Below are 22399 nucleotides of genomic sequence, written 5' to 3'. Positions count from 1 at the left end.
AATCCTTTGTTGATTGGTATTAACACATAGCTTTTCTCAGAGGCACATGAGCAATGTTAAATTTATTTATTTTTTATTTATTTACTTTTGGCTGCGTTGGGTCTTCGTTGCTGCGCGTGGGCTAGTTGTGGCGAGCAGGGGCCACTCAGTTGCGGTGCGTGGGCTTCTCACTGCAGTGGCTTCTCTTGTTGCGGAGCACGGGCTCTAGGCGCGCGGGCTTCAGTAGTTGTAGCACGTGGGCTCAGTAGTTGTGGCTTGCGGGCTCCAGAGTGCAGGCTCAGTAGTTGTGGCACACGGGCTTAGTTGCTCCGCGGCATGTGAGATCTTCCCGGACCAGGGCTTGAACCTGTGTCCCCTGCATTGGCAGGCGGATTCTTAACCACTGCGCCACATGAGCAATGTTCATAGAGAATATTTCTTAAAGAATATTCTTTTAAATAGTGCCATTATATTCTTTTAAACCCTTGTAGAAATACAGATATATTGCTTCAACTGTGTCTTCTTTGGGGATGACTCCCAGGTTTCTGTTTCTGGTCCTGACCTCTCTCCTGACCTCTAGCTACCTGTAGGATATCAATGTTTGGATGTAAGTTTATCATTTCAAGTTGAGTGTAACCCAGTCTGAACGAGATACCGTATGTGAAAGTGCTTGGCCCACTGGAGAGTACTACGTAAATGCAGTTGTTATTTTTCATAAAAATTAATAGCACTCCTCCTAGCTGACCCCCAGCATGTCAGCACCATGGAGGTAATCTTTGACTGTGTATCCTTCTTTGCTCTCTGGAGCCCATGTCCTGCTAACTCTCACCTGGCCTTTCTTAGGTTAACTTCCCCTCTCTGTTCTACCCAGAGGTGACTTTAGCCAGCTCTTGGCTGGTTCGCCACATTCTTGTTTTCTTCCCTGCTGCTTGTTCCATTTGTCACTGTCAGTCTAACTTTCTGAGGGACGTAGCCTTTTTGGTTTAGGAGCCTCCAGGATCCTCATTCTCTCTCTCTCTCTGTTTTTTTTTTGGCCGTGCCACATGGCATGCAGGATCTTCCCCAACCAGGGATTGAACCCGTGCCCCCTGCATTGGGAGCAGAGTCTTAACTACTGGACCGTCAGGGAAGTCCCCCTCATTCTCTTTTGTGTGCTCTCTGAACTCCTGCCTGACAGCAACTCCCTTTCTAAGTGGCTCCCCCGCCCCACTCCCTGTGTTGGCAGTAGGTTCTCTGCTCACCATTTCCTGAGCACACCTCCCACATTTCCACCTCTGCCATTCCTCAAAGTCCTTCTTCAGCCAAAACCTCTTTCTTCCCTTCTCCCTGCTTGTTCAGTTTCTCTCTAACCTTCGAGGCTGAGTTGAGATCTTATGTTTTTGATAATGCCATTTCCAAATCTCACTAATGTCACTGGGTTATCATGCTTATTGGGTATTATTCTTTAGGAGCTATGGTTTTCCAGTTGTTTTTCATGGAAGTCTTGTTTTCCCAACTAAAATGTTAACTTTTTGAGGGTGAGGAACATGTTGAACGCTCTCCACAGTGGTTAACAGTGCTGGGAGTGTAGTAGTTGCTTATTAAATGTTCTTGCTGTAAACTCTGTTCTCTAGGTTGTGATAACGTATTTTAGGAGCCTTAGATTTTGGATCATGTATTTTTTTAGAAAACACTTTCATTTAAGTATAATTGATGTACAATGAATGTCACATATTTAAAGTGTATAATTTGATAGATTTTGACATATGTATACACACAGTAAACCATTATCGAAATCAAGATATGAATATATTCATCACCCCAAGAAGTTTCCTTGTTTCCCTTTGTAATCCTTTCATCTTGCCCTCTTTGAACCCTCTCTCCCTCCATCTTTAGATAACCACTGATCTGCTTTCTTTCACTATTGGTTTGTTTGTTTTATAGTTTTATTTAATCATATAGTATGCATTCTTTTTTATCTGCCTTCTTTTAGTCAGCATAATTATTTTGAGATAATTCTCTGTTGTGTGTATCAATAGGTCATTCTTTTTTATTGCTGATAATATTCCATGATTTGTTTACTTCAATTGTTCCAGCAATATTTATTGAAAAAACTATCCTTTCTCCACGGAATTGCCTTTGCATTTTGTGAAAAACCAGTTATCCACATATGTGTGGGTCTGTTTTAGACTTTCTTTTCTGTTCCATCGATTTCTTTGTCTGTCTTGATGACCGTATCACACAGTCTTAGTTACTGTAGCTTTATAGTAATAAAAAGTTTTGAAATCAATATTTCGAAGTGGTTTTGGCTATTCTAGGTTCTTTGCATTTCCATGTGAATTTTAGAATCATCTTGTCAATTTCTACAAAAAAGCCTGCTTACATTTTGATTTGGATTGTATTGAATCTATAGATCAATTTGGGGAGAACTTGACTTCTTAACAATATTGAATCTTCCAACCCATAAGCAAGATGTATCTCTCCATTTGTTCAGATTATTGATTTGAGATCTTAAAAAAATTAAAAAAAAATTTTTAATTGTAGTAAAATTACATGTAACATAAAATTTACCATTTTAACAATTTTTAAGTGTAGTTCAGTAGTGTTCAGTACATTCACATTGTTGTACAACCAGTCTCCAGAATTCTCTTCATCTTGCAGAACTGGAACTCTATACCCATTAAATAATAACTCCTCATTCCCCTCTCCCCCTAGCCCCTGGCAGCTACCACTCTACTTTTTGTTTCCATGAACTTGGCTATTCTAGATACCTCATGTAAGTGGAATCATACAGTATTTGTCTTTTTGTGAGTGGCTTATTTCACTTCCAGTAATGCCCTGAGGATCATCTATAAAGCGTGTGTCAGCAGGATTGGTTCCTTCTGAGAGCTGTGAGAGGAGGATCTGTTCTAGGCCTCTCTTTTTGGCTTTGTCGGTGGCTGTCTTCTCCCTGTGTTTCTTCTATCATCTTCCCTCTGTTCTTGTGTCCAAATTTTCCCTTATTATAAGGACACCAGTCATACTGGATCCAGGTCCACCCTGATGACCTCATTTTAACTTGGTTACCTCTGTAAAGACCCTATCTCTAAATAAGCTCGTATCCTGAGGTACTGAGGGTTAGGATTTCAACATATGAATTTTGGGGTACACAATTCAACCCATAATAGATGCCTTTTATTTATTTTTCTTTGCTTTTTGCACTGGCTAGAACCAGTGTCTAGTGTTCAATAGTAGTGGGGAGAACAGACATCCTTCTTCTGTTCCTAATCTTAGGGGGAGAGCATGTAGTTTTTCATCTTTAAGTATGTCAGCTGTAGGTTTTTTGTTAGATATTTTTTGTCGGGTTGAGGAGGTTCCCTTCTATCCTTGTTTGCTGGGAGTATTTATCAGGAATGAGTGCTAGATTTTATCAAATGCTTTTCCTGCATCTTTGAGATGATCTTGTGGTTTTTCTATTTTAGTTTACATTATTTGTGCATGTTTTAAAATTTATTCCCTTTTATGATATGACTGTCTGAGACAGTTCATCAGAGATTTACTTTTTAAATGGTGATCTGATTATATAGTGATTTTAATCACCAGTTTTTCTTTCCTCTCTTGATTAGTGAATGAGAGCTACAAGCCTGAATTTATAGAGCTTAAGAAGTGGCTGAAAGATAGGAAGTTTGAAGATACAAACTTAATACCTGCTCGTTTTCCAGGTAAGGTCTGGCATTCAACTCTCACATGAGACACATGTGGGCCCAGGTGGTAGGAAAGCAGGGGTGATTCTTGCAAGTGGGCTGTATTCTTTCTGGGGGCATATCATCTCCTCAACCCTACAAAAAATATCTAACATCTTCTGTTGTGTGGCAGCCTTTCTGCCTTGTAGGTGTAATATTTACTTGACCTTATTCTAAAAATGAGTTTAAGTGGCTTGTGGAGAGAAATTCCAACATGGTGAAATAAAATTAAAAGTTAGAAAAGGGAAATGAGAATAGAAAAATAAGACAAAGGCAGGGATAAGGATAACACATAAAAGCCATGATTATGAAATTTCGTACCCCTGTCAGAGGTGAGCTACAGATTTGACTCATCTTTCCAGCAGCCCAATGTATATGATCAGTTATCTGAATCTTAGTGTTCTGTAAACACAGCTAAATTGTTTACTCATCAGAAGTACAAGTATTTCTGGAACTTAGACCTGAGGGAAACATCTTCACTGGGCTTTTCTGGGAGGACATTGTGTAATGTGGGGACTGGTGTCCCCATCAGCCTGCTTCGGTGATTTCATGGGATTTTCAAGCCATGCGGGCTGATGGGATTATCCCTTAGCTCAGGAGCATCACCGTAGTTTTCTAAGGGGAGGGGTTCCAAAGAACCAGCAGAGGTGCTTGGCCCCTGGGGGGTGGCTCCAGGAGAGGAGCCCTTAGGGAGGCCTCAGCGGTATTGCCCCCCGAGTGTTGGAGGAGGAGCCCCTGTGTGGCCCTGGCGTCCACAGTCACCTGAACAGGGGTGGGTGAACATTCTCTTCTGGAAGGTGAGGAGCTTGCTGTGGAGGTTGGATTAACATTGTTTTCTGAAAATTGAGGAGCTTGTCATGGAGTTTGGGTTAGCATTCTCTTCTGGAACATTCTCTCACAGAAGTTGGGCAGCTTGTTATGGGCTTGTGCCTGCATACAAGGCGACCCAGCTCTGTCCACAAGTGGGCTTGAGGTAACCACAGAGAGGACCACCTGTCTCTGTGCTGCAGATCTGCTGTAGCACAGAGACAGTTATGTGCTGAGGGCCTTGAAGTTCTGTACCACAGGGCAGGTGCAGACATTTCACCTTGTAGAATATTTAGATCATATGCCTCTGAATGCTTTCCTTGGCGATTAAAATGATCATTCAAGTACCCATTAGGTAATTTAACTTTGAGCAAACTAACTTCCTTATATATCACCCAAGATAAATGATTTACCACGTGTGCCCCTGGTCCAGTGAGGCGATGTGTGTAAAGTTGTTCCCTATGTGTCAGTTATACATGATGACTTTGGGCTAAAATACTTGATTTGAACCATCTTCTATTAGGATTGCTCCTTCTTTATGATGGTGAACCATATTTATCAGCCTCTAACAGAATGTTTAACTTTCTGTTTTTGTGTGTCAAGGAACGGTCAGTAAAAACCATACTCTTAGATTTTACTGGATAGAGTTCTTTATGAGATGATCAAGGGAAAGTAGTGTCAAGAGTGGACTTGCTGTGCCTAAGGCCTGCCTACTCCTCGGGTGTCACTTTGCCTTAAGAAGGGTAGGTTTAAAATTATCAAGCAGGAATTGGCATATGGTTTCAATCGAATTCCTGAAAATAAGTAATCTGTCTATGGTTTGGAGCAGTGAAGAGTTAGCAGTTTTAAAAGTAGGAGCAACTTCCTCTGGGCCCACCTCCAGATTCATGGTCTTGGAGGAGCTAAAGCAAAGTGGTTTGGCAGTGATCAGAACCCAGTGCTTACAGTTCTGGGGTCAGGGAACCTTCTGCCTTAGCTCGGGCTGCTGTAGCAAATTACCATGGGCTGGGTGGCTTAAAACAGTCTTGTATTTCTCACAGTTCTGGAGGCTGGAAGTCTAAGATCTGGCGTGGGCAGATTCAGTGTCTAGTGAGGACCGATTCCTGCTTTGCAAATTGCCATCTTCTCATTGTGTCCTCACATGGTGGAGAGCTGGGAGCTGGAGCAGGCTCTCTTGTCTCTTCTTATAAGGGCACGAATCCCATTCATGAGGGCTCCACCCTTATGACCTAGCCACTTACTAGAGGCCCTACCTCCTAAAGTCATCTCACTGGGGGCTGAGAAATCAACATATGAATTTGGGGGGGGGGGAACACAAGCATGCAGTCAGCAACACCTTCCCAAAGTGCTTTCTGTATCTTCAGCTCTTAATCAGTGTATGATAAGAGAGCATGTTGATGGGAGTCTGTCAGAATGTACAGAATTCTGGGGAGTTAGTCTTGGTTTATGGAGGGGCAAGGCAAGGCTCCCAAGTTGCAAGCAGGATTCAGTCTTCAGACTCTGACCTGATTTATGCTTTGGGAGCTGACCCTAGTATTTCCTTTTAATGCTAAAAGCACTGTCCAAATCGGGGCCTCCTGGGTAGATGGATGGTAGCAGAAATTATAAGGCAGGGAGAAGTCTGTAATAAGATCCTCATGGCCACTTGCTACCTTGCCTTAGTAAGTGCAGGTTACTGTGATCTGCTTTCTGATCTACTGAATACTATATTGTAGACATATAGGTAAAGTATCTTCCGGATATATTCCACATGCCAAGTTCTGTTCATGTGTGCTCAAAGAGAAATTTCCACTTAAATTAGCATGCCCCCACAGAAAAAAATCCTCTCATTAGTAATTGATTTCAGGAAGGGTTCTGGCCCACAGGGATGATTAACTCCACAGTGGGACACACAGAAGAAATTAAATAAGTTCTTAAAACCAAAACCATGTGTTTGAGCAGACAGACGCTTCTGGGTAGGGAGATGACTCGTCAAATCAAGCTTGCCAGACACCCGATTCGGGACCCGAGGCGGGAATTCCCTCCAGGAACCTGCAGCTCCCATTAGTCCCGCGGGCATTGACCTTTGCCGAATTATATACCCTCCTAGCTGAGAGAAAAAAGTCAACAACTGTGGATTTGAGAAGATGACTAGAGAGACTCCGTGTGATAGTTACAGGTCATATCTATTGTGCCCATCCCTGCCGGAGAAGCTGTCGTCTGACTGTTGCAGGAGGGCAGCCTTGGGCACAGAGGGGTAGACGTCTGCGTGTTGGTGGCGTTGACAGAGCTGCTGCGGAGGTTAGTGTTGTGAGTGTGCTCTGGCCAAGGCCTTGGCTCACGGGAAGCAGCTGGCCCTGGATCTACGCTGCTGAGCTCCTCTGGTCAAGGAGGGCGTGGCTAATGGCTTGCCTGGCTGGGGTGGGGAGGGGGTAGGCCTCAGGCTTTGTGGGACCTGAGTGGGCTTTACTGGTCATTCTGTCAAAGACTCGAGATGATTACTGGGGAAGGCCGGGTCTGGCAGTGGGTGAAAGTGGCCTGCGGGTCCAGCCTCTGACGTCGGGTGGGCGCTAGGATTAGGCTCCATCCCGGCTGGTGAGCCCCCGGGGAGAGAGGCCAGCCTCAGGTTTCCTGTAAGAGGCCCCGCAGCAGATCTGCCTAAGGGTGATGATCTTTAGGTGTTGACTCTGAAGCTGACTTTGCCCTTCAAGATTATAAACCCAAAAGGAGGTCGGGCCATTTTCCAGAATAGCTTCTTTTTTTAAAAAAATTTATTTATTTATTTTTGGCTGCACTGGGTCTTCGTTGCTGCACGCGGGCTTTCTCTAGTTGTGGCAAGCGGGGGCTACTCTTTGTTGCAGTGCACGGGCTTCTCATTGCGGTGGCTTCTCTTGTTGCAGAGCACGGGCTCTAGGCGTGTGGGCTTCAGTAGTTGTGGCACGCGGGCTCAGTAGTTGTGGCTCGCGGGCTCTAGAGAGCAGGCTCAGTAGTTGTGGCGCACGGGCTTAGTTGCTCCGCGGTGTGTGGGATCTTCCCGGACCAGGGCTCGAACCCGCGTCCCCTGCATTGGCAGGCGGATTCTTAACCACTGCGCCACCAGGGAAGCCCTAGAATAGCTTCTTGATCCTCTGGTTGCCCTGGGAGTCAAAGGATGCGAGACACTCAGCTTCAGCTTTGTGTAATTTTGAAGTTCATCCACATCTTTTATGCAGAATAGTATCTCTAAGACCTTGAAGAAAGAGTAGGATTTACCCTTTTTCTGTCTTTGCATTCCTAGGTACAGGAAGAGGGCTGATGAGCAAAACATCCCTGCGGGTGAGAGTTTCTCTCTTATCTTGAAACCCAAAGTAGGTTTTGCTGCTTTGTGTTTGTGTTTGTGGTTCAATCAAGTGAATTAAAAATATTAAAAAAAAAAATATTTTAGACATACAGATTTTTTTTTTCTTTTTTGCTTAATGGATAAATTTGAATACAGTTCTGTCAGTTAGAATTAAGTTTGCAGCGTATAAGAGACAAACCCAAGGTAACTGAGCGCAAGTGTCTCTTGCCGTCACGTAAACAAGCCTGGACAGGCAGACCTGGGCTGGCGCGCTGGTCTCTTGGGCTCCGTCCAGCTCTTATCCACGTTCTGGGAGGGAGGCCCACACCCTCAGCTCCAGGGTGTAGCTCCAGGAGCTTGAGCAGCAGGATGGCGCAAGGGGTGAGGAAGGGCAGGCTTCCCCTCATCCCGGAAATTCCAGCTCCGTCTCCTCTGCCAGCTCCCAGCTGCCGCGACCCTGCACCCTTCAGGTGGGACTGCATCGGGGAGGAGGAGGAGCAGGGAGGGCGTGTTGGGGTAGGCGACTAGCAGTCTCTGCCGCAGCGGGTTTGTAAATCGGATCATATTTTAAATGCGCTGGGGATGGGGTGGGGGTGGAAGGGAGCTGCTCGAATCTGAGCATCCATAGTGAGTACAGCCCGGCAGCCCAGCCGGCTGCTAACCCTCCTGGCTTCTGTCCCCTCACCTGGAAAGCGGGAGGTAAGTCATGCGGATGCTCTCCAAGGTCTGTTTCAGTTCTTCTGTGCTGCTTAAAGGGTATCTAACGCACAATTTTCTGTAAAGCTAGAAATTAATTCCTTAATTTATTTGTAATAATCTTAATTTTCTATTTCAAAATTGTTTTAATTTATTTTTAGTTCCTTAATTTAATTTCTAAAAAAACCCAGCTGTGTATATATCTTTAGCCTAAAGAATGGTAGCTTTTAATGTTGTAATTCTATTATGCTATCTTAATTTTTTTTTTAAACATTTAAAATTGTGGTAAAAGTTACATAACATAAAATTTACTATCTTAATCATTTTTAAGTGTGCAGTTCAATAGTATTAAGTACACTAACATTGTTGTGCAATATTTTTCTTTTTGAGGGGAGGTATATGACTTCATTCTGTAGCAGAATTTGGGGGGAGAAATACACCTCTCATGAATATAGCAGTGACTATGGGTAGTTTTTGTTTAGATCGTGAAATGATAATTGGCAGTTGCTTTACATGTACTTTCAAATGTGGCTTTTTTGTGAAAACTTTTTGAAAATTGAGATGTATTTTACACATAGTGAAATGCACAGATTTAAAGTGTCCAGTTTGATGAGTTTTGATGATGAAGACATTTACCCCAGTCAAGACAGAGAGCATTTTATTAAGTGCCTTTTTTTAAATCAGAAAGTCATGGGATGTCAGAGCAGGAAGGGACTGTAGTGACCATCCCAACTCAATCTTGAATCACAGATGAGGAGACCAGAAATTGAACCCAGGAGATTTTGGCTGTGATGTTTAACCAACTTAGATGCCAGTTATGATGAAAGCAGGATCTTATATCTGGCTTCTTAGTGCTTTGTTTCTGATGTCTCTTCCTTGACATCTTGATTTTTCTTTCTATGTTTCTGTCTCAGTGGGAGAAACTGAAAGCTATACTTTGTCAGGTGGTCACATGAGACCCTTGTGCTGGGTGGGCTGCCCTTCTTTCTTCAGCCACTTGGCGCAGGTTATATGGCGAGTAGGCCATTGCTGGCAATAGTCACTGGACACATGGATTTCACTGGAAGAATTTTTTGGAGTGGTTTCTGTCTGTTGCCTATAGGTAGCACTATTTCCTGGTGTCAGAAAATGAAGGAATTATATGATTTGAGTTGTCAGAGTGTTTCCACATTCCTTTCTGGTGGAAGGTTGACTGGTGGTGGGTGTCAGTCACACAGTTAACCTTTAATTCTTGCTGGGGATGTAGTATCTATCCCTGGCGTGAGAGCAGCCTTGCCTGCGTCTGCTGACTGAAACTGGGGAGCCCATCCACTGAGGGCTCTTCGGTCATCTGTGGTTGGGCTCTGCTGGGTTCTTATTAGATGATTGTGGAATCAAGGACTTTAAAGACTCATTCAGGTCCTTCCCAAAGCATGGATGTCCTAAACTTTACTTTCTTTTTGGCAAGGAGGGACAGATGATTATCTCATTGCCTGAGAGTTGCCTGCTCACCACGGACACAGTGCTTAGAAGCTACTTAGGGGCGTATATTGCCAAGTAAGTGACCGCTCACCTGCTTGTCTGGGGCAAGTGCTTCTCCTTTAAACTTTATATCATTGGAGAGTATGTTGTCCAAGACATAGTTCATTAGGACCCAGCCCTTTCATGTAGCTGATAAATATCTGAAATGATTTGAAAGGTTTACTCTGTTTTATGAAGTTGGTTCTTAATTCATTGTAAACTGCATTTTTAAGGTTTTAATAGGCTGCTTGGGATGTGGGTTTGAATCCTGATCTAACCTTACTAGAAAATAAGGATTAAATGGGATAATAGATGTAAATCACGGCTGAGTGCCTTGACTCATGACAGTCCACTCCCCTCCATTGTAGTAGGTCTTGGCAAATTCTACTTACTCTTTTATTTTTACCCTTATTGTACTTGCTTGAATTCCCCTTCAGCTATGAAGAGCTCTTGACAGTATGAGAGAGTTGGTTTTGTTTGGCATAGAAGAGAGGAGGCCAACATGGGAGCTGAGAATTATTTTCTGGCTTATGTGATAGGGGGTCTCTGTTTTGGGTGGGTTTCTGAGGACAGCGTGAGGGAGATCCTCAGCATAATGGGTTTCTAAATTATAAAGGTTGAAAGATTGTATTGTTTCTCAACCCACAGTAAGTTCTGGACTTTCTTCCCCTGGCTTACTTTTGTAAGAGGGCTGGTGTATTTTCATTGGCCTGAGTAGAGGCAAGGATGCTCTTAGTATTAACATTTTCTGAAATTTTGAGTAGAATGCATGGTAATTTAGGAATCTGGACTTTGAAGGATTAATGAAAACTTTCCTAAATACGTTCATGCAACACGTGATCTTTTTATTGGTAACAAATAAAAATACTGCAATGTATAATTTGCAATAGAATGGGTAAATTTAAGACAAAAGCTTTAGATCTGTAACAGGTATATAATGAGCCTATTCAGTTTTCTGCCTGGGTTAGTATCATATAATAGAACTTTCTGCAATGATAGCATTGTTTTACCTTGTGTTGTCTGGTATGGTAGCCACTAGCCACATATGGCTCACGAGCACTTGAAATGTGGCTTGTATGACTGGGGAATTGAATTTTCAATATTATTTAATTAAAAAAAATAAAAATTGAAATAGCTGTATGTACCCAGTGGTTACTGTGTTGGATGGGGCACGTCTAGGTTCTTTCCACCGATTGCCCTCCAACCCCCAAGATTTATATCCTTAACCAAGTGAAACAAGTGAAATTCCAGCAAAAGCTTTAACACTGGAGAACCCAGTTGGAAGCAAAGAGGTTTTTGCAAGAAAGAATCTGTGGCAAACAAAGCTGGAACTCGGATTAGTGAACCAGTTCTTCCATCAATGTGACTGATTCATTGCATTTGTACTGGGGTGCAGTCCGGGGAGGAAAGCCTTGAGGAAGGAAGACCCTCTCTTGGGTGCGTTAGGTGAACTTGGCCACAGTCCCTCTGGGAGCAGAACTAAGCCCTAGGATATCTGTACCTCTTGCTTATGCCATATTTTGAATGAAAGTAGTTCCTTTAATCTGCTTTTCATTTTAAAAGGTGGCAGCCTCCTCCATCTCCTGTGCTGGCTCTTTGCGCCTTTTTAGTTTCAGAAAGGCATGCTGGGGACCGGTCTCCCTGGAAACCTTACCTGGAGGTTTTGCCCAAGGCCTACACCTGCCCTGTTTGTTTGGAGCCAGAAGTGGTGAATCTTCTTCCCAAACCTTTGAAAGCAAAGGCCAGAGAGCAGAGAACCCACGTGCAGGAGTTCGTTTCTTCCTCCAGAGACTTTTTCTCTTCCTTGCAGCCTCTGTTTTCGGAGGCCGTCGAGAGCATCTTTAGCTACAGCGCGCTCCTGTGGGCTTGGTGCACCGTGAACACCAGGGCTGTGTACAGGAAGCGCGCGCCGAGGCAGTGCTTTTCCGCAGAGCCGGACACCTGCGCGCTCGCCCCGTTCCTCGATCTGCTGAACCACAGCCCCGACGCCCAGGTGAGACGTTAACCGGGAGACCTGTGTTTGGTTTCAGTAGGAAGGGCTCTAATGTGTAGAACCTGTGACTCGGGAGAGCGAGCAGAACCACGGGGAGAGGTGCAGCTGGTCAACCCACCTGCTGTCAGGTAGGCTCCTCTCTTTCTTCCTGACCCTGTTTCCCCTCTGGCATCCTTTTCCTTTGCCACTTTCCCTGCTCTGCTCTGCAGGCCTGCAGGTGCTCTGTCCCCTGTATGGCCCGAACCCTAGCCCTCCGCCACCTCCCCATGGTGCAGCATCCTTCTTCCTCCTTTCAGACCTGGGGCTGAAGTCTCGCTTGCTTTCCTGTCTCTTTCCCTTTCGCACTCGGTGGCATCGCTGTTAGCATTTTGCTGTGATCTCTGAGGGACTTGCTCCTTCGCCCCTTGGAGCTCTGCAGTCTTAGAGGACAGGGACTTTGCCTTGTACCTTTTGTAACCCCAGTGCTCAGCACAGGGCCTGGCACGTAGTAGGTGTTCAATCAACAGCTTCTGGCTGGATGGCTATTTCTGGGAAATCGTTAAGGGGTCCCACTTTGGGAGTCAGTCGGAGATCTCTTCTTCCCCAGGCTTCTCTGCTCCAGCACATAAAGGAGATGATTGTATCTGCCGGGCACACGGGGCTGAAGGCCTGGTATGAGGGCACAGGATGTCTGTGTGTCAGCTAACCTGTTGCCTGTGCAGGGTGCGCTTGCAGGCGCCCTGACGGGACCCGCACCCACGCTGTCCTCTTCGTGACCCGTGCCACCCTGAGAAGCCCACGTGCCCACGAGAGGAGCGCGTGGGCGTGGAGGGGAGGCCCCACCTGTGCTTTCTTAGGCCGCGGCCATCGCCGTGCCTGTCTGCTCGTTGCTTTTCTAGAAAGATGCATTTCTAACAAAATTAAGCAGAGGAGACTGAGGGTGGATGGGTGTTTCTGTGGCTGATATTGCTGAAATAAGGTCAAGGGGGTACAGGACAGTAGGGTACCGGCCACAGGGACTCGGTCAGTCCCCATTGGCGTGACTTTCCTTTTATTGGGCTGTTAGTGCATTTATGTTCCAGATCAGGGATTTTACAGTTGAGTGTCAGGGCGTCGCAAACTACAGTCTAGGGCACGTGGTCCCAGGATCCTGGCAAAGCCTAAAATACTTACTCTCTGGCCCTTCATGGAAAAAGATCGCCAGCCCCTGGTCGAAAGTGCGCTGCAGCTGGCTTTTGACGTGACACCGCAAGCCTTGGCCCTGATCTCTTGTTGATGCCGCAAGGTAGAATTTCAGCCTGTTCTTATCCTCATCTCACTGCAGTTTGCTGCTGAGTGAGAAGGCCTCAGTGCTTGTACCCGCCGCTTGTTGTGGGAGCAGTTCGGTCTCCTTGGTCTTTTCCTCTCGGCCTGTCACCTGACAAAGCTGTCACAAAATCCGTATGACAGTATCAGCCAACATCGTGCTGCTCACAACAGGCTGTGTATCGTAGGACCTGAAATTTCATGCTCGGCCTTGACGTCTTTGGGCCTCGCGGGGCCCCGAAGGCCTGACCGTGAGTTCCTCTGCCCTCTCCGGATATTTCCCACCCAGCGGGCAAGGCTTCCCACCCAGCGGGAAGTTGCCCTCAGCCGGACTGGCTGTAGCCCGCCTGGTCCTCAGCCGAATGCGTGTCACCTCCCTGCCAGCCCTCAAAATTATTCAAACAGGCAAATCACATCGCCCCAGGGGAACCAGGGCATCACCGCTTGCTCCTGCAGGCCTGCTTCCCATGGCCTCTGCTGTCACTCCGCTCCCAGGCACAGCCCCTGTGTGGCCCTGTGTGGTGTGCTGTGTCCTCCCCCCGGGCTGTATGGGTGACTTACAATAAACTGCAGATGCCGTTAGTCATCTGTTCGATGTCAGGTGTCGTGTGTTTGGCCATCCTCAGAGCCCCCAGGCGGGACTCCCTCCCACCCCTATGGGGTGAAGTCGAGGAGAACCAAAGAGGCCAAAGTGTGGACGTGGCATTTTTTCTCCACGTGGATAAATTCCGTGATGAGTGCTTGAAAGCGGCATCCTGCTTAAATTAATACGATCACTTAATCTTTTTAGTTTTCTGCTTTGCTTTAAAAACATCTTTTACAATTCTTTTTTCTAGGTAAAAGCAGCGTTTAATGAGGAAACTCGCTGTTATGAAATTAGAACAGCTGTGAGCTGTGGAAAACACAAAGAGGTGCTCATCTGCTATGGCCCTCACGATAACCACCGCCTGCTCCTCGAGTATGGATTTGTTTCCATCCGCAATCCTCATGCTTGTGTTTATGTCTCAAAAGGTTGGAATTAACTTTGGTTCTGATCACTAAGATGATAGAATTCCCCACCCCCCCATCTGTGGTTATGTTAAGTTTTTGTAACAACGGCAAAACCTTAAAGCGTATATCATTTATTTTCTCCTAGGCAGGGCTAGCCTAATTCTTATTGACCATGTCATTTTGGTGTTGAAGTAAAGCCAGCAAAGCTTTGATCGATATTGAGGATAAGAAGAACTGAGAAGACTTTTATTGCATTAGGTCAGACAGTAGAATGGAAGAAAAGAGAAACTGCTAGGGAAATAAATAGAGTATTAATAGATGGCAAGAAATGGAAATTTTTGTACTGAGACATTGTCACTTAAGATAAAATAGGATTAGAGAGCAACAAGTAAAAAATATTTATGAAGCACCCACTGTGTGTAAGGTGCTGTACCAATCACAGGGTAAATATGTTACACAGTCCTTCTTTGGGCGGTTTAATGGCATGATAAAATATGCATTCCATTTATGTTCTTTCGTTACCTAGCACCATCATTGGTATTACTCTTTTTAAAATAATGATTTACCTATTAAATTTATGCTGTGAAAATTTCAAATATAGTATTAAAAATAGTACATAGGGGGCTGATTTTTTCCCCCTTCCTTGAAGCAGCAGAGAAATAGTTTTCTAGGCATTGAAGAAATGGCTAGAGATTTACTGAGTGTATAATTTGAGGTAGTTTTAATATAAGTTCTAATGGAAATAGAGACTTGGTCAAGGTGATACTACTCCATCCTATTACTAGCCAAAGTAATAATGTTATTTCTCAAAATGAAATGGAAAAGCGAAAATTGGGCCTTGCTGGGTCTCTTAGAAAGCTAGCTTTGAAATTAGCCTTATATTATCAGAATAACTTTAATATTGATGACCATGAAGTATTGATTTGTTAAATAATTTGAACAAAATTCACACTTTCATTATTTCTGCATTTAAAAATAAAAGTAGAGAAATGTAAAAAGAAATTTTAAAAATAGAAAAATCCCTCATTATCCTATGACCCCAAAAAGCTTTGTTAATTTTTTCTTGTTCATTTTCAGTTGTTTATGATTACAGTCACTAATATCCAGACAGTTTTGAATTCTGGCTTTTAAAAACTGAGTCTTGGAAACATTTCCTCATGTTTGTACGGAGGCTGTACTTTTGGTGGGTGTAATTTCTCAGCAGTCCTGCTAATGTCATTACCCGATTTTGTGGGTTGATTTGCTTAGTGGGAGCAGGAGCTGAGGTAGCAGATGTTTTGTCCCCTGCCTTGGAATTCTTGTAGCTTTTCTAAGGGTTGAATCATACTCTCATTGAGTTGGACTTGAAGACTAGATTTTTTTGATGTGAAATAGGTAAAATTGTTTACACATGTCTTGATTGCTGACAGGAAGGAAAGTAAGCCGAGAAGAAAGGGTTCCCCCCCACTTCCACCTGAATTATACCCTAAATCTCAGCCTGATTTTTTTTTTTTTTAATGCAGATGTACTTGTTAAATATCTTCCATCAACAGATAAACGGATGAACCAAAAGATTTCCATTTTAGAGGATCACGACTTTATAGAGTAAGTGTTTCTCTCCAGAAATTATTCCTTCAGGAAATCTTGATGAAAAGTTGAGAGCTGGGGTTTTTACAGGTGTGAGCTGCCTCCCGACTTGTATCCCGTGACAGGTAGCTGCTTACTGAGCACCTACTATGTGCGGCACATCGTGCTTCATGTTGCGGGGTACACAGGAGGGGAAGATGCTGGTCAGGAGACTTGTTTGGGGACCTAAGGTACAAGCTTGAAGTCTCAAGTTACTGTACCGGGAGAGCCCCGTATGTACTGATCGGTGGCCCAGTGTGTTTGTGGCGAACATGTGGTCAGGTGGGGTGGCATCGGCTACTGCAGGCCAGCCTGGCCGTCAGTCACCCAGCAACAGGATGCAGGCTCTTGGGACGGGGGAAGCCTAGGTGATTCCACGCCAAATGGGATAAACTGGGTTTGAGACCCTCCCTTTCAGATTTTCTTCTATAGGTGAAATTAAGTTCTAAATAATCCAGCAACACTGTGAGGGACACTAGCTCTGGTGGCTGCCATTTGTTTGATCCTGAGGATCATCCAGATTCTTCATCATTCATCTCACTGTGGCCCCCTCATCCAAGTTCAGCTTCTTACCAAATAAAAATAGCTTTTTACTTTTTTTTTTTTTTAACACAAAGAATTTTCTGTTACTCAGGCTTTATTCTTAAGTATTTGTAGACTTACTTTTCTCTTTGTGACTAAGACTATGGGTTGTGCAATGTTTAGTGGCCCCTTTAAAAAAATGTTTGGCTTTTTAGTCATTTACCGTGATGTAATGAAGCACCGAAATGACAGATTGGTAATTTTTTTTCTTTTTAATTTAATTTTTATTTTATGTTGGAGTGTAGTCGATTTACAATCTTGTGTCAGTTTCAGGTGTACAACAAAGTGATTTAGTTATACATATATCTATTCTTTTTCTACTTTAGAAACTTGACGTTTGGATGGGATGGACCGTCTTGGCGGTTACTCACAGCTCTTAAGTTGTTATGTCTGGAAGCTGAAGAATTGTAAGTTCCCTGTGTGTTGGTCATGAGCTATAGTTACGATTTGGACATAACTTTGGCTTTTTTGGGGCTTACATTCAAAGGCCCAACCTCAGAGGAGAAAGGAATGCCCTTGTATATTGGGGTTGCTTCTTCTCTGTGTAACTTGCCCGTGTGGGGAGTGGTTCACTTCTAGGTTTGCACCATTTCTGGAATTCTGGTTTTAGAGTCATAGAGTACACGGGCCTGAGAACTGGTCTCTCCTCACGTGTACCCCCCTGGTGACCTGCAGCTCGTTGTTCAGGGTAAACACTTCGAAAAGCGTGCGCCTTGGCCCTGGTCAGAGGAGAGCCTCTGAGCAGCTGGGTTTTTCCTGGGAACAGACGAAGCTCCTGACCGCTGGCCGGGCCCCCCACCCCGGTCTGTCCTGGGGGCAGATCCAGACCCCTGCTCAAGGAGAGGCCTGGATGTTTCCATAGAGGAGGCAGGTGAGGAGCCCCCGGTGTAGACACGCGCCCTGGTCAGGTCCTCACTGTTCCTGAGAGACTGTTGGTCCTTCCCTTAGCGTGGAAAGGATAGTCACACACGCGGCCGTGCGCCGCCCAGCCCTGGAGCTCCTTGCGAGGGAGTCGAGGGGTAATGCCCGCTACTCAGCAAATCTCAGGTGAGAGACACCACAGGGAGGACTTGCTGAAGATGGCGAACCCCATCCTCGAGCAGTTGGGAGGATCAGGTGAGATAACGCCAGAAGTAGCCCTCAGCATGGTGCCTAGAAGTAGTTTGTGCTCATTCCATCGTGCCCGTGGTGTTGCTGTTTACGATGTTGCTTACTTCTTTTTCTGTAGGGACCTGGGGAGAAAAACTATCCCCTGGTCTCAACACCAGAAGCAGTTGTGTCTTCTCAGCAGATGGTGTGTTTTGTCGTACAGACACTGAATTCTGTATCTGATATGTTTCCTTCTTTTTATTGCTCGCTAGAAAACTCAGAGGCAAATTTGTGGTCCATCCATGTGTGCAGGATTCTAAGGCATGCAATTTATCACTGACTCATTCCTGGCTGTATCTTACCTTTCTTCTTCTCATCTTTCCTTCGTCTTGTTTTCCCTCTCCATTCATCTTGCGTTTTATTTTATCTCGTGTGTACCCACATAAGTTTCTTTCAATCTTTCTTGGAGACACGTCAACCTCAAATTAAATAAAGCAACTGGATGTTTCCCAGAGGTCCTCCTGAGGCGTCTTTTCTTGCCTCTGAGTGCTTTCTGACTGCCTGAGTGGCGTGGCAGAGGAAGCATGTGTTTGGGGTTCTGCCTGACGGGTATTTGCATGCTAGTTCTGTCTCTCATTAGCTCCGTCACTCAGGGTGAGTGCTTTACTGTTCCGGATTCTCAGTTTCTTTGTGTCTGAGGTGGGGATTATAATGCTTTCTTTGCTAGGCGGTTGTGAAGATAAAAACAGATAATGGCTGCATATAAAGCGCTGTTCCTGGCATACAGTAATGGCGTTCCTTCTTTTTTTTTTTTTTTTTTTTTTTTTTTTTTTTGGCCGTGCCACGCGCATGCAGGATCTTAGTTCCCCAACCAGGGATTGAACCCGTGCCCCCTGCAGTGGAAGTGTGGAGTCTTAACCACCAGACCACCAGGGAAGTCCCAAATGTTATTTCTTGACTTCCTTTCTTTCCCGAGAACTCACCTGCTCCTGGGGTTGCCACCATCATCCCTGAAGCTGACGACATCTAAGACTTCATTTTCTGTATGGCTTTTGGGCTGTTCTGAATTTCTCAGCGACTTCTGTGCCCTCCACTGGGATGGCAGAGCCGTCGCCGTGGCCTTTCCCTCCTCAGCCACGTGCACTTCCGCGTTCTGTGCATCCAGCATCCGTCCCCCCGCCCCCTTCCTCCCTGGTTAGTGCTCCTCGCCGGCCTGTAGGCTTGACTCAGCCCCTCCTGCTCGGCACCTTGGCCGCGGCCCCCTCTTGCCTCCCCTGCAGAAAGCTGGCCCCGCCAGCCCACTGAGCCCCATTTCCTATGGAGTTCCGTAGTGTAAAATTGGAAGGACCTGCGTGTAGAGAAAGGCTTCACTGTAGATTCCTCTTTCCATCTGCAGAGCATTTTACTTTGTGAAACATGTCCTGTTCCGTTTGCCATTTTTTTTAGGAGAGGCTGTCATTTGAAGAAAAGGAAAACCTCCGCCTTTGCTCCTTAGTTGGTAGTACTTTGACTGTGGACTCACCTTCCTGTCTGTCCCTTGTTCTCTTCCTGTGGCTGGTGGACGTGACCCTTCTTACTCATGTGCCAGATGCAGGACTGTGGTGCTAATAAAACTCAGGCCCTGCCTGCAGAGAGCGCCAGTTCCCTCGCTTCTTATCCTCAGCGTTCCTTCTTCTTTCCTGTATACCTTGTCTGCTTCAACACAGGACCTGCATGTGGTGGGAGGTTTGAGGGAACGTGCTGATGGAATGAGTTTTATTATGTTTCTGGAAAAATAGAGAAGTGTTCAAGTGGAAAAGCCGCCTTTGTTTTTGAAAACCTGCTGAAATGACCTTATTGAATATTTTGGTTCTAGGACATGCTGGAAAAAAGTACTTATTGGGGAAATAATTTCAGATACAAATGAGAAGACAAGTTTGGACATAGCCCAGAAAATATGCCATTATTTCATCAAGGAGAGTAAGGCTGTGCTTCAAAAGGTATGTTTCTAGAATATTGCGTTCTTTTCTTAAAGAAGTGTTTTGATGAAGAAGTTGTTTTGTACTGATACTTGTTGGATAGGGATAGTCTACCTTCTTAGGGTGTTGTTAATGCCTTAATAAATGAACACTGATGTAATCCGTGTTTTGACTGTTAACATGTGTCTACACCTTTTAATGGGTAAAATTATTGCATGAATTCTTGGTAATAGATTTTTAAGGTACTCTTTCCCTTTTATTTTTAAATTTTTTTAGTTAAAAAAATTTTTTTTGGCTGGGTTGGGTCTTCATTGCTGTGCGCGGGCTTTCTCTAGTTGCGGCGAGCAGGGGCTGCTCTTCGTTGCGGTGTGTGGGCTTCTCATTGCAGTGGCTTCTCTTGTTGTGGAGCATGTGCTCTAGGTGCGCGGGCTTCAGTAGTTGTGGCATGTGGGCTCGGTAGTTGTGGCACGTGGGCCCTAGAGTGTGCAGGCTTCTGTAGTTGTGGTGCGTGGGCTCAGTAGTTGCGGCCCACGGGCTCTAGAGCACAGGCTCCTCAGTAGTTGCGGTGCACGGGCTTAGTTGCTCCACGGCATGTGGGATCTTCCCTGACCAGGGATCGAACCCGTGTTGCCTGCATTGGCAGGCTGATTCTTAACCACTGCGCCACAAGGGAAGTTCCGCCTTTCCCTTTTATTTAATGAATGTTTTAATTAAATGAGGAATTAGCTTATTTGAATGAAAACATTACTAGGATTAAAAAAAAAAGTTTTATTGAACCTTGAAGACATTGTGTTGAGTGAAATAAACCACGACCCAAAAAGACAAATACCCTGTACTGTATGATTCCACTTAAATGAGATATCTGGAATAGGCAAATTTATAGAGACAGAAAGTAGAGTAGAGGTTACCAGGGATTTGGGGAGGGGGAAATGGGGAGTTAATGTTTGATGGGTACAGAGTTTCTGTTTGGGATGATGAAAAAGTTCTGGAGATGGATGGTGGCTATGGTTATATAACACTGTGAATATACTTAGTGCCACTGAATTGTACATTTAAAAATGGTCAAAATGTTAAATTTTATGTTTATGTATATTTTACTACACTAAAGGAAATCATTTAAAAATAACTTCCAGATTTCTCATATGAAAGATGAAGAAGTGGCTTTGATAAACCAACTAACTTTGGTAGAAACACTGTGGACAGAAGAGCTGAAGATTCTCCAGGCCTCTGCCGAGACCCTAACCAGTTTGCAGACAGCTTTTACGTAACTTCACTGAAGTGCAGGTGATCACCTCCAATGGTGGGTGTGACTTCTTAAACATTTTTAAACTAAGGTTTATTTTATATAGACTCATTTACAGTCAATGAACGGTTTCTATTAAACAGTTATCTGCGTAATCCTACTCCTCCTGCTTCTGTCTGTGGGGTGGAGCGGTGGCCGCTTGGGGACGTTGAAGGGCATCTGCAGGGGCAGAGCTGGTCCTGGGGACTCCGTCCCATCGGCGTTTCTGTTGCTGTCAAAGCAAATAGCAGTCCTGGAGGAGGACGTCCGAGGAACGTATGAATTGTCACGGGAGGGCGAGGCTGGGAGGGAGCCGGGGTCAGCCCGGGGCTCCGTTTGTGGTCTTCCTCTGGGCGTCCTGCTTCTTACCTGACCCAGCGGCCGTAAAAGCACAAGACGTCGTGCTGCTCTATGCTCTGATGCCAGCGGGTTAGGGCTGAGGGGCCTGTGGCATGTGGCGGTGAGTGGCTGGGTGGCTTTGGAGGGGGCAGTGTGGGGCGGTGCCCAGCAGTCTTGGCTCCCAGCCCGGCTCTGCCGCCGCCGCTTTGAGCTAGAGCAACGCACTTCGAATCTTCGGTCCTTGATTGCCCATCTGGAAACGAGATTGTTACGGGGGTCCTGCGGCACAGGCCCGGGTGGCGCTGCCCCTCCCCGTCTGCGCCTCCCCTGCCCGCTGAGGACCGGGGATTGGCTCACAGGGAGGGCCCCTCCAGCCCGCCTCCCTGTGATTTCTGTGCGCAGGAAGTGAGTTCGTCCTTGTCGAGCAGGAGACTCGTGGGGCCTCACCAGTCCTCCCTCTGTTTACAGTTTCCCAGAATGTGTTCAAATCTCTGGTCAGCGCGTGTCCCTTTCCCATTCTCTGTGGTGGGTGTTTAACCCTTTTATTCTGCTCCTTTTCTTCATTTTAATGGGGGTATTGGGAGGAACAGGAGATAAAGTTTTGTGCTCACTTGGTCATTTTGAATTAAGGCTTTGCTTTCCTTTTTTTTCTTTTTTTAAAAAAAAAACAATATAAGCACTTTAGGCTGTTGACGGCACTCTGAGTATAGTTTTTATATAAAGTGTGCTTTAATTAGTACTTTTTAGATTTTGGCTCTGGATTTATACTTTTCACAGCGTTTTCATGTCCGTCAATTAACAACTGTGAGGGGGTCAGAGCGGGTGTCATCACATATCCCAGAAGCAAATACGTGCGTATTATAAAAACTGGGCGTTGTTGAAACATACGGCAGTCACGTTTATTAAACGTTAGCGTCGCTGGGTCGAGGCCCCGTGCTCGGGCCTTGATGCGCGGAGTTTTACGGAAGCCTCGATGCGCGGAGTTTTACGGAAGCCTCACAGCCGCCCTATTTTACAAACAAAGACGGGAAGAAACGGCCCGAGATCCCACACCTAGCGTGTGGCAGAGCGACGGTGTCCTCTCAGCCGACCCTCCGGGGGACACGGGTCACAGCTCGGGGGCGTCAGTGTCTGGAATTCCACGTGCTCTCCGGACTCGGGTACGCGCCCCTCCCCCATCCTCACCGACGGCCGCGCTCCTCGCCCTCCTCGCCCTCCTCGCCCTCCTCGCCCACAGGCCTTGGTGGGCGCGCGGCTGCACTGCAGGTTTCGCTGAGGAGTCCGCGACGGGGTCGG

General features: G+C 45.5%; 1 protein-coding gene across 8 annotated transcripts in view; it reads left to right on the top strand.

Moving 5' to 3' along the window:
• Positions 1 to 22399, top strand: part of SETD4 (SET domain containing 4) — a 448803-nt gene that overhangs the window by 1994 nt on the left and 424410 nt on the right. For 5 of the 8 annotated variants that reach the window (XR_005019638.1, XR_005019637.1, XR_005019639.1 and 2 more), the window contains exons 3-11: positions 3564 to 3659; positions 7744 to 7781; positions 9929 to 10017; positions 11545 to 11974; positions 14095 to 14269; positions 15751 to 15832; positions 16762 to 16842; positions 19380 to 19503; positions 20616 to 20782. Coding sequence is in view for 3 of the 8 variants with exons in the window: in XM_036849589.1 (XP_036705484.1) it covers positions 3564 to 3659; positions 7744 to 7781; positions 9929 to 10017; positions 11545 to 11974; positions 14095 to 14269; positions 15751 to 15832; positions 16762 to 16842; positions 19380 to 19503; positions 20616 to 20750 (1250 nt within the window). In the remaining 5 variants the exon portion in view is untranslated. Of the gene's footprint in view, positions 1 to 3563; positions 3660 to 7743; positions 7782 to 9928; positions 10018 to 11544; positions 11975 to 14094; positions 14270 to 15750; positions 15833 to 16761; positions 16843 to 17383; positions 17552 to 19379; positions 19504 to 20615; positions 20783 to 22399 lie in introns of those variants that run through there. The other 3 variants (XR_005019641.1, XM_036849590.1, XM_036849592.1) reach the window with 3 other exon arrangements.

Source organism: Balaenoptera musculus, chromosome 4 (genome assembly GCF_009873245.2).
Source record: "Balaenoptera musculus isolate JJ_BM4_2016_0621 chromosome 4, mBalMus1.pri.v3, whole genome shotgun sequence".
Classification (NCBI taxonomy): Eukaryota; Metazoa; Chordata; class Mammalia; order Artiodactyla; family Balaenopteridae; genus Balaenoptera; species Balaenoptera musculus.
Note: the sequence above shows the minus strand (reverse complement) of the source record. Positions and strands in the feature narration are given on the sequence as shown.